The sequence below is a fragment of the Vollenhovia emeryi genome, unplaced genomic scaffold (genome assembly GCF_000949405.1).
Source record: "Vollenhovia emeryi isolate VEMERY1.0 unplaced genomic scaffold, V.emery_V1.0 DF939190.1, whole genome shotgun sequence".
Classification (NCBI taxonomy): domain Eukaryota; kingdom Metazoa; phylum Arthropoda; class Insecta; order Hymenoptera; family Formicidae; genus Vollenhovia; species Vollenhovia emeryi.
In genome coordinates this window covers 580,687-593,058 of record NW_011967176.1, presented here as the reverse complement: position 1 = coordinate 593,058, position 12,372 = coordinate 580,687, and the positions used below count along the sequence as shown (strand labels likewise).

Genomic DNA, 12,372 nt, shown 5'->3' with positions numbered 1-12,372 from the left:
AAGCATTGCTCTCGGAGCTCTTTAAATATCTAGACAAAAAGCTACGGCGGCGCCTTCGCGAAAGGAAATAATGTTAGAGATTATTGCCCGCAGCGTTCGCTCTAGCAGCACACTTTACGTGGCAGGTACAGCTTTTTCGGTACGGGTAATATTACATCGCGATGTACGCCCAATGCATTTAGAGCTAGCTGCAGACAATTGCTAAGGCGGATCGTGCAAGACTGCACTTTAAGTAATTGGGACAGAACTGTTTACACCGAAACTATCGAAGGAACGGGAATCCGATGTGTTATGTTCTCAATTGCGATGCGCTCGAGGAGAAAGCAGCGGCTTGAATTCTATCGCGCCGAAATTAATTTGCAGCGGAGCTATTTCTTCCCTCCGCGTCCGCATATTCGCGAAATGATGAAACGTGTTTAAGGACATCAACGTGCGCCAGTATGATACCCACGCATAAATGCGATACGGAGCGTATCAACGTGTTTCGCCTCTCTTTGCCTATTGAATGCAACTTGCATTCTGAATAGTGGTATTCAATCGATTCAAAGATGCCGGCGGGTTCGATTCACGGGCGCATCTGCCAGGGTAAAAATGCCGTAAGGATGGCACGCGGCGATAGGACTTTTCTTTCGCTACTTGCGAATTCATAGAACAAACAAAATTTACGCGCGACAAGAATGTTTTATATTTGTACTTTGTGGTATTTTCTCGTTTCCTGATGTTCTATTGGAAAATGTGTGTCAGATTTTACAGCGCTTCCCTATTATTTTTCTTTCCCATATTTTCATCGTATTGCTCTTCCGTCTTTTCATTTATTTTCCTCTTTATATGTTTATCTTGTCACAGACATAGAAGCGCTAGTAAAATAATAATATCGCTTGATACGATATCTCTTGTTTTCTATTGTAACATTACATCTTTTAGATAAATTCTCGATAATTCGCAGGAATTAATACTGAAGAATTGGATTTTGCGACGTAATTCCACTTATGGCAAATACTTTGATATTAATGAAAGTTGAGTCTCGCGCCAGAGTCACGAGCACTTTCTTCGCGCTCGTCAAGTTTGATTAATTTTTCTCGACCTGCAATTTTTAATTATCCACATCCGCTACGACTTGATTACGACCTTTCATCAATTTCCGACCTGAAGTTTCGCAATAATAAAATACGCTTGACGATTGTCTCATAACGACTCGGAGCGCTCTCATAAACTGCAATTACGGAATCGATTAATAATTTCGTCTGCGTGTAAAATTAATTTAAACGCGCCTTGAGGAATATCGTCTGAGAAATGAGATTGAAGTCAAATAGCTCGATTGAACACGCATACGTCGGGAAAATGAGATCAGCGTTAAACCAATGAAATTGATAACAGAAAAGCTGAGTTAGCTTTTGAGAGATGATATTTCAATTACTTGTGAATATATAATCTGGTTAAACACGAGTACGTATGACTGAACGTATATTAAGTCGTTCAGCGAAATAGCGGCACAAATTAATTAAAATTCAATTTGGCGGAAGTCAATAATAACAAATTGTACGCTTCGAGAAAAACGCAATAATAATAAATCTGTTAAATGCTGAAACGTCATACTATCGACCGAAACTGGACAGTAACGAAAGAGTAAACCATTTGCGCCGTCATTTTTCGCAGGTTCTGCCGTGCTATTCAAGAACCTCGAACGACGGCGCTACGAGGACCAAGGAGAGCTGTAGAGGCGACAAGATATGCAACGGTAATAATACCATGCAAGAGACCCTGCTGCCCAGTAACACGAAGGCGCAGAATCTCGAGGGATGCGAGATGATCATTCTGGAGCAGACGACGAACATCTCGAAGGAGCTGGATCAGCCGTCGAGCTCCTCGAAGGATTTCAACGACGTGGCACTGTGAGGGAAAACGCGAAAGGTACGCAAATACATTTCGTTACGTAAAGCTGTTAGACACGTTAGACGAAGCAAACATCAACTACCACAATGGAGATGCCTCGCGGCAGGGGAGAGAGGCTCGATCGTTCGCTGTCAAGCTGGTGACAGTGCACTGGAAAAAAAAAACATTTACTACCGTAGCTAATTATGGTTTGCTAAAAATATTTTGCTGTGCCATAACTATAACTTTCTAAATCACAGCAAACGATTTGCTGTCGCACCTAATACGATAGGCACAGCAGCAAAATATTTAGCTATCGCAACTAAATGTCAGATGTCCATATTTCACAACTGACATCTAGTTGCAACGTGCAGTTTTTAGCTACTTCAGTTACACTTTTCTCTCCGTGTGTACTTTTGCGACTTGGATACTGGCCAACTTTGTTCCTCGCCAAATTTCGTTCCATTCTGTAAACGTCTAAACGATCACCGTTACGGCGGATCAGATTTAAAGTCACTCTTGCCTCGCGCGGCGATAATAAAAGTTACCTTATAAACGGCCATTTAGGTTTTCGCGTGCGGTGTATCAGGAAATACGTGAGGATAAATATTTGAAAGCGCAAATCTGAAGCAGAGGTATTTTTCCCTACACTATACCGTGTTCTCTTTACTCTGTCACGTGCGATTTCTGCGCACTGACTTTTCAACACTGCCTTTTCGAATGTAATATTCGTTCTAATCTCGTCCCCTGTTTGCCGTGGGAGAAATAAAATTTCATGTTTATGTGTCGGGGGAGGGGGGGGAAGGACTTTCGCCCTTTGAACCCGCTCGGGAACCTCGCTCGTCCTAGGAAACTTGATTTTTCTGTTTCTTTCGGTGAGATGCTTTGATTTCGCGAGAACGTTCATCTCCGTCGCTTTTTCAACTTCCCTCGTACGTGTACTTTATGGGATTCCGTGGGCGGACCGACAAATGCCAACTGGCTAACATGTAGTGCGCACACAGCAGCGGCGTATGTACAGCGGACATACTGAAGAAAGGAATCCCGAGCTTTACGAGATTCGCGAGAGTGAGGAGAGCCGTTCGAACGCTCGCGCCCGATTTCCATCTCCGGCCTGGAAAGCTATACGGTCGAGAAAGCAGAGCGAAACACGAGAGATTCTCGCCGCAGCCGGTGCTTTCTCGCGGCGGAGAAATTTTTTGGTAGTTGACACCGTCGAGAATTCCACCGTCCACATTTGCGATCGCAGCCGTACAGCTCGTCCCCTTGCGCACTTTCCGCTGATGCGGCAGTATAGCACGTGCTTGCCCCAAACAGACAGATAGACTTACATAACGATCGCTGCACGAAGAGTTACCGTTTCATTCTCCGCCTCGTCGCGTCGCGCGAATCGAAACGAAATAGGAGATGCGTCGAGAGAAAATTGCTATAGATACCCACCCAGTCTGTTTATACGAGTCTGGTTATACCGATTGTGTGAGTAGGAAACTTCGATTAGAACAAGATCGATTGATTACCCCTGCGAGGGTAAATATTCCACGCTTGTGTAAAGTCCACTTTAGACCATTTGTAAATCGCCGTCACAGAAATTCTATTTATAATTTTATGTGCGACTACAATACGAGTGAACGGTTGAGGGGCATCGGAATGCGCATATACGATCGAGATACATGGCATTATATGAAATTGTAAATAAAATTTTTCTCCTGAATTCCGACGCGAATCTCTAGAGCTTAAGCATGCGGGATTGGAGACTGCGATCGAGAGGATATATTCAAATAAAACTTGAGAGAGAATAACTGAGAGTCGAGAAGTCTAAAATTTCATCATAAATTAATTTCATTTTTTTAAGTAGCTTTTTGTCGCCAGTGGTAATCAATTATCAACCAAGGAAAATTTAAAAAAAATCGCCCAAACTGGCAAAATTGATGTTTATTTTAATCACGACGTTTCGATCCCTTTATCGGGTCCTTCTCAAGTATAATCTGGAAACATTATAAGTAGAGGTGTGACATTTTGATGTTATTTCTTGTCATCTTTTGCGTTTTGTTTCTCCGGATTTTGCATTATTTTGATAGTCAGAGGTGGGCAGGGCTTCAATAAGACGACGTAGGCCCGGTTTCACCAACGTCGATTAACTTTGAACTTAGTTTAATTTGTTCGTCGTCTCTTTCCAACTGTTACTTTAGAAAGAGGCAAAGAACGAATTTGCGCTCTTTGCGTCTAGAAACATTCTATTTTACAAAAGCGAATCGAAACACTTGACAAATTTGTCGACAATGTACGATTGTACAATGTAAGATGCGCGATTCATCAACTTGCGCAAATTTTATCAACGCACCTATTGGCTACCAAATAGAATGTTTCTAAACGCGAAGAGCACATTGTAGATAGGCTTAAGTGACTCAAAATAAATGAAGTAATATGCACGCTATATCAAAACGTTTGTTTTCCTTATAAAACATTTCTAAAAGCGAAATTCCGAGATTCTTTGGAGCCCCTCTATATCGGGCCTTTGATTGCAATATACAAACATCTTTGCCCTATCTCCTCGGCGCGCCGATCGCCGGCCTGCCGCTGGGGAAATACAACGGGGAGGTAGGAGCGAATAAAAAGTTTCAGAGAGTCCCGGACCGTGAGATATTTTAGCGTCAGCGCAACAATACACGCCACGATCCAGACCCGAACGCGATTTCCCGTAAGAGAGAAGAGAATGTGAAGAAGTTCGGTAACACCGACGCAAACGGCCTCCGCACAGCCGGGAGTGACGCGTCACGGGTCGAAAGTTTCGCGAGAGTGAAGGTGGCATTGGATCTTGTCGAGAGACTTCCATATATTAAATCTCGAAGCACTTCCGATAGCTCACTCACGCACGGCTGGGCTCGTTTCTGTTTAAAAGCCGAGTGCAAGTTAAACTTCGAACGGGTAAAGCCCCGAACGGCGATATTGAATCGTCCTTTTATAGCGCGATGTGACGCGAAATGGCTTACGTAATATTTCATTATACGACGACGCGTTCATCTCCGATGGCTTGTTCTGTCGGTGTATCGAGCCACGCTCGATTCTGGTTGCAGCCGGTAAATATCATAGATGGGATAAAAAAATACGCGAGATTACAACCGCTGCGAGAACTGACGTCTGTCCGGCAAAATGCATCAATCGTAATAAAATCAATATTCACGAAGACATGTGACGGACGATAAGGGGCTGCTGGCTGGAGTGTTTCTGCACCCTTTGCACTTTTTGCATCTAGAACTGTCAATTCATGAGAACATTCGTGTAATATACAAACAAATTATGCAGTCCGAATGGTGGAACACTGTCGGTCTGTACACAAAAGCCACATAATTTGTACATTACCCAAGTGTTTTCATGAATTGACTAGGAGCAACCCTGGCGGAAAAATTTCTATAAATAACTACAAAAAATTGACTTGAAATAGAAATTTGTAGAAATTTTTATATCTTCGTTGAAACATTTATTTCTTTGTAAAAATATCTATAAAATAGTATCACAAATTACAATGTTCTCAAATCAAGAAATTATTGCAAGTAGTATTTCATGAAAATGTACAATTTTGTAAAAATTAGTACAAAACTTTACTAGTTTTAAAAATTTGAGAAACAACGAAATCTTAAAGAATTAAAACATCTGCTTACTTGTAGAATATTACAATAACAAAAGTGTTCCAATTCTAGCATTTTTATGTTGATTATTATAACACTTTTTAAATTTGCGTAGAATGTCTTAGATTCTGGCAGTTATATTTAATTTTTTTTTAGAATTTTGTAGAATTATTTCCGGCAGGGAAAAGGCGCAAAAAGTGCAGAATCACTCCAGCATCCCCTCTGGCTAACACAAAATTGCGTGAACTTTGAAATTGCGAATTAAATTTCAACGTTATCATTTGGAACTTCAGTATTTTCTTGACCGTATCTGGCATTTTTAATAATACAGGAAATTTATTGCGAGGCGTCTCGGAGGGGCTAGGAGACGCCCGCCTAGAGTGTAGGAAAGTCCAGGTTCAAGCCCCAGCTGAGGTAATATTTTTCGCAATAAATTTTCTGTATTATTAAAACTGCCAGATATGTTCAAGAAAATACTGAAGTTGTTAATTACTGCTGGCGACTTGAATAATATTCTTATTAGTTATCATTTGGGTCTTGAGAAATAAGTCAAAGTTTACGCGTTTCTCCTTATACAGTTTTGTCGCTTTTGTATCCCACAATTCGTTTTAAAACCTACCTAGTACATTCTTTTTCTAATTCGTACAAGATTAATATTATTCGTATCACTTTCATAGCGAGAAATAATCTTAATTTCTTAATTAGAGTAAACAATATTAAATTTTCACGAGAAAATTGATAATTCATGGCAGTAATATATCCATTTGTGGATACATTGGTGTTGAAACAGTGAATGGTAAAACAGTGATAAATGAATTTTACGTGAGTCGATTTCTAAAGATAATATAGCGACATCTTTCTGTAACTTTTTATCTAGAGATGAAGCAAACTAATTTAATATAAAGAGATTACATAACGATATAACAATACCCGCGTAAGCTGGATATGAATATTGCAGGGCCAGAGATAATGTCAATTAAAATACACCTTGGTTATCCTCTTGAATATTAAACAGATCGATCGGTCGCTATACATGTCCATATCTCAACGATCAAGCAGCTATCAAACTGATTAGAATGTCTAAGATGATTACACGGTGTGTCCTGTTATACGAGCGAATACGAAGGTAATAATGTGCTTTAAAAGCTATAATTACACGATCCCGAGATTAGACGCATTCATATGATACCCCTATTCGCAACATCCGAATCAAAAGAATATACAGTACCGGTCAAAATTATATTACTTTTCGATTTTTTGAGCACAACTACTGTAGCCTTAAAGTGCACGAATGAAAAATTAAAAAAACATGGTGTATTTTGTCAAATTCCGTTACCCTCCGTGTATAAGATGCACCTGTTATCAGGTGTCTACTGTAAAATTTTGAGCACAATTTCGATGCACGAAAGTTATGCTCAGAAAACCTAAAAGTAATATAACTTTGGCCGGTACTGTATACGGAAAGCATATACGGAAATCAGTAATTCAGTCGAAAGATGTTTGCTAATGTGTGTCTACAGTGTTGGCCTTTGAGCAACTCTAATTAGATTTTACTTGAGATTCAAGGGGCTGTCATTTTTCCTGCCGCACAATCTGCTATCTCCTGATATTATCCCAGCGGGCAAACTTTAAATTAAAAAATTTCGTAAAATAATTTTATATTAAGTAACATTCTCCGATACGCTATAAATAACAACGTGAAAGCTACAAAGCTGTTTCGCGTAGGAAAAAAGGTGGAATTGTCACATTAGATGACAATCGATTATCGCTGGTGGTTTTTCATATGCAAAACGTGTATAAAGAATGTAGATTTCATGGACGTACCACTTTCCTGTCGATTCACGTCGACGCTGCAACTCGAGCGGCCGGTTCGGTCTGTCCCAACAAATTCCCATTATCGAACAGGACAGCAAAGCCGAGAGAGAGACGCAGCTCGAAACTTTGTAATGAGGCCTGTCTGAGTATTATTGAAGTTTTTGCTAAAGAGATTCACGGACGTCTCTTAAATACAAGGCGATTACAAAAGAAAGATGAACTTTTTATTGGCAGAATTGCATTAGACAATAATTGTCCGATAAAAGCGCCATTCTTAATACGAGAATAATGAAACTGGCAATGAATATCTGCAAAGTGAACTTCCACTCTTATTGAATTCGACGGATTTGCGAAATGTTAATGAGCTCTTTCGTACTAAGAAGCCAAATCAAATTGTCCTTAAAAGATAAAGCTGTTTAGAGGAAGGCGTTTTTCGATAAAAACTGACGTTACAAATAATGATTCTCGATCTTCTTATAATTGGAATAACAAACTTTGTTTTATTCTGTGTAATTCTTGACAATCCTTTAAAATATTCATTTTTTTAATTTTCTCTCTCTCTCTCTCTCTCCACTTTTTAATATCTGATTAAAATTTAATATCTTTAAATAATACATTTCCACGCATATTCGTTTTTGACTTAAAAATCTATTTGCGTATAATAACTCTTCTTTTACGCAAATATATGTACATCAAATTTTATTTCACAAACGTCACGTGAATATCGTGTTACATTTTGCAAATCAGTCGATGAAAATGCATTTATACATTTATTAACGGACTAACGATTTTTCCCTCCCAGAAGCCTGGCCATCGCGCGCAATTGCGAGTGCGAGTTTAATTATCAACGAAAAAAGGAAAGCTCTAACAATACGTATTCGCCAAAACTCGGTTTTGCTCTTGCTAAAAAGAGCCGGTAATGAAACCAATTTCCTGAAACGCATCGAACGGATGAAACGTGTGAATTGCGCGACCGATCCGTTTCTCTACGTTAAAGTACATCTCGTTCGAGCTGTCAACGTCGATCAATTGCCAAATCAATGTAACAACAAATGTTGCATCGACGCGGTTTCGCCCACGGTGAAAATCATCATAATCTCACTAATTAGAACGCTTGACCAAAATCGCTGATTACGTGGGCGTAAGCTCGCTACTTGCGGATTACACCGCGTAATAGGGAAAATCGAAGCACCTCTTGTTTGTAATTCAACATCCGCGTTCTGCGGTTGAAAAGCACAAGTTTTTACAGTAATAATAACAGAATCCGATTAAATTGCCGAAGGAACTAAAATTAGCTAAACTACAGAATCGCGGATTAATTAACGCCGATGTCAATTCTAAAAACCTATTACAATGTGCAATATAGATTGCCTAAAGATTTGCGATAATTTTTAGATAATTGAGCATATCAAGCGTCGTTGCGTAATGACATAAGATAAACTAGTTAACGAATAAGATTATTAAAAAAGAATGTAACAGATCCATGTCAAATTATTAATCTACTTGTATTTCTCAAAAGTTAAAGCGCTTATTATGCAGTTTTCTGATACATTTCCCTGTATTAATATTAAAAAAAAATGTTTCGAGATATTTCTTTTATTATTGGATAATTAATGAATTGATGTATCAATTGATACCATCAATTCAACGCTAAATCAATGATTGTCTTTCGGTTCACCGGCGTAAGTTTATTGCATTTTAACATTGATCGCGCGCCGATTGCTCGTTAGCCGATTGAACTCTTACTGTACTGCAACACATCATTATGCAATCGCAACCCGGGGTTATGTTGCTACCGCGATAATGGTTCTGTATTAGTCATCCCCGCAACGTTATTACGTCGAACACGTCAATCCGAATTAAAATCAGCCATTTATCGTACCTGGGAAAGGGCGCAGCATCCGTTCTCGCCGGAGCTGGCTTGTAACGCTTAATTTTTATCCCGTAATCGCATTGGAGCATCAAAATTGCCCACCCAAATGCGGCAGCCGAATTCAACGCGAATAGTCACTGACATTTTCGTCGCGGCGCGAGCAAACATTTCATTTGCGATATTTGCAAACGTTTTGCAGCAACGTTTTGCAAACGTTTCGTATTCCGTTCGACGGAAAATACTATTTATTTGGCATTTAATTCTAAAATATATTTGATTTCCGATATCAAATAATAGTACAAAATAATCAATTTCTATATGCAATTAATAATTTTATATTTGCCGTGCAAACAATATCCAGGTGACAAATCAATGCATGGTGTCGCGCGTAACACTTGAATTTTAACTATTGTATTTGCTAATTCCATAAAATATGAGTTTTTTATACATGTAAACATTTTGCAAATATATATATAAAAGTAAACGGAATGTATACGTAATTTAACGCAATATCAGAATAAAGAATTTCTGCTTATTTTCGTTTAAAAGTCAAACGACTCGCTCCAGAATTTCTACGCTTTTGTTCTTTATGGATAACGCGATTCTTTCGAGTATTCATCTAGGTCGATTTTGTGTTTTCAATTCTATGCAACTTTTTGTAAAAAAGCGAACCTAGAGACAATCAAGTAGTCGCGTTTCGCGAAAAGCAGACGTGATTGATCGGTCGGTGATTTCTAGAGCGACGTTCCATTCGTCAGTGGAACAAGATCTGCAAAAACTGACAAATTTAAAATCAACGTGATGTGCTCCGTGTCCCGTTCCCTTTCAATCGACCATTTATATCTATTGCAAACGAATCAAATTGTAACTGAAAAATTAATTTGGCAAACACAGCGGGGATGTGGTTAAATGAACGCGGACATAGCTGAAAATAACAGCGAAGGGAAACAATTTGGGTTTTATAAGCGAAAACGACAGCAAATATCTACAAAGAGAAAAGAGGGTGAATAGGTGCAATTACATTAGGCAATAAATTAACAAGTTAAAAATAAAAAAATACCGCGGGCGTGCGCAATCTCTTGCCGGATTCGTTAAATTATAAATCGGCAATTATTGATAATCATTGATAAGTTATCGAAATGTGGGATAGTTTATATATGAGAATGCCTGTCTTCCTTAAGGTGATATATCTCGCAAATGCTATCGGTATTAAGGGAATTGTGAGCGATAAATAGATAAATTATGTTTACGTAGGGTGGTGCCAAGTTTACGCATGTCGTTCGGCATTTGGCTAAACGGAGAATAAGGGGATCGCTAATCCATTCCTATTGTTCGAACGTGTGCGTGGGTGTGTTCCTATCTGTGTACGTGACCTGCACAATGGAATAGTAAAAGCTTTTCCGGTATGTGAGGCTGGCTGCTGGTTTATTTTACTTCTGGTTGTTTCCCCGGCCATTCTTTCTCTTATAGGCACATTCCCGCTGTCTCATTGACTTCCCGTTTCACCATGAAATAGTATTTTTTTCACGCGCCCCCGTCTCTCTTATACGAATCCTTACGAAAACACATCAATTAATGTAGTGCGTCACCGCGCAGCTACAAATTAATTTCGAAATTTGTTTATCAGTTCCATCTGTTAATTTGTTTGCATGAAGCACACCCAAGGAATTTGTTTCCATTATTTCTAGGTTTCAGTGAAGTGATATTTACAGTATACATTTATTCCAAAGATATAATTGCTCACAAAACCGATGAAAAATGTTCTACAATCTCCATGAAACTGTTTTTATGCTATAACGAAGAAGAGAGGAAATAAGTTAACGTAAAAAAGAAACTTTTACTACATTTACACACGTATATTAGTAAAAAAAGGGTAAAACATCTTTTCGTATAGATAACGCATTTTTAATTATTTCGAAATATTTTTGAAATATGCAATTAACTTTGTAACTCGCTTGACGATTAAGTACACTTTCAAATTTACTAACTTAATAATTACTGCGGAATTGTTAATTTTTGGTTCTAGCTTGATAAAAGTTTAAAATGTCATTTTTAATTCTTTTTCGTATCGAACATTGTTTTGTATTATGTAACGTATAGTGTAAGGTTTATTGTTTTATTCGTTATATATGCGTGATGTGTATTATGCATGTAATTATTTCTCGCTTTATATCCGTATATGTATATTTCACATACGCACGTTACCAATGGAATATAAAATACAGTTGAGTGTACAGTTATTCATGTTGCAAATGCCCCGTAACGTTTGCTTCATGCATAAGTTTAATATGTTCATTCCCTCTCAACTATTTCGAGCACGTGTTTTTCGCGACTTATGCTTAAAAACCCAGCAGACGAAACTCGAGCGTCATTACACCAGCTGTAATTGCACTTTAACTGGCGCACTGTGCTGAACGAGAGGCAATTCCTGCTTTTCCCTTTATGCGAAACGGGGTGCCGCGATTTAGCGAGTTAGCGAATGAAGAAATACGTGACTTGCTGCAGCGAGTTGCACGGAAAAGACACAATGGAAAAAATTACAAGCAATTTTACAAATTTATTCTGAAATTATTATTTACGCAATTGTACGAGTAAACTTTCGCTTTCTAAGGTCTCTTGTCGCTTTGGTCCTTAAGTGAAATCACTTAAGAATGGAATATGCTTAAAACTTTAATCGATATCGATTTTAGCAAATTCGTTATGAAAATTTTTGCACCTTTTCCGCTTCTAGAGGAAGTTTGATTGTTCGAATTACGAATTTAACGCGGCTTATTCGCATTTTAAAAGTCTTTGATGACATGTAAATTACTCTTTCGCATTTACTGGAAATGATGCATTGCAGTTCCTTAAATTTTAGTGAGTGATGTTTCTCAATTATACCGTTTTCCATTAGCATTATATCATTAGCCATCAGCAAGAGATGACATCGCGCGTCGTCTCTTTAAAGAGAAAATACTACAAATCAAAAGACCCGGTTCTGCACAAATAATATTTGAATCACTTAAATTTTGCTTCATGATTATAATTCTTTAATTTTGCTCGTTAGAATAGACATAATTTCTCAGTCGCGAAATAAAATTTTCCTAATGAAATAAAATTCTTCCTACTTTGCATTCCTCGCTACATTTGTTTCTTTATTAATTGCCCTTTTTCTGGCGACAACTAATTGCTAGCGCAAAAATTTCC

General features: G+C 38.4%; 1 protein-coding gene across 4 annotated transcripts in view; it reads left to right on the top strand.

The window, feature by feature from the left end:
* LOC105562347 (prolactin-releasing peptide receptor-like) overlaps positions 1 to 12,372 on the top strand; it is a 72,041-nt gene that overhangs the window by 4,759 nt on the left and 54,910 nt on the right. For all 4 annotated transcript variants that reach the window (XM_012013117.1, XM_012013118.1, XM_012013115.1 and 1 more), the window contains exon 3: positions 1,657 to 1,911. In XM_012013117.1, the coding sequence (XP_011868507.1) occupies positions 1,657 to 1,896 (240 nt within the window). In that variant the 3' untranslated portion in view covers positions 1,897 to 1,911. The remainder of the gene's footprint in view (positions 1 to 1,656; positions 1,912 to 12,372) is intronic.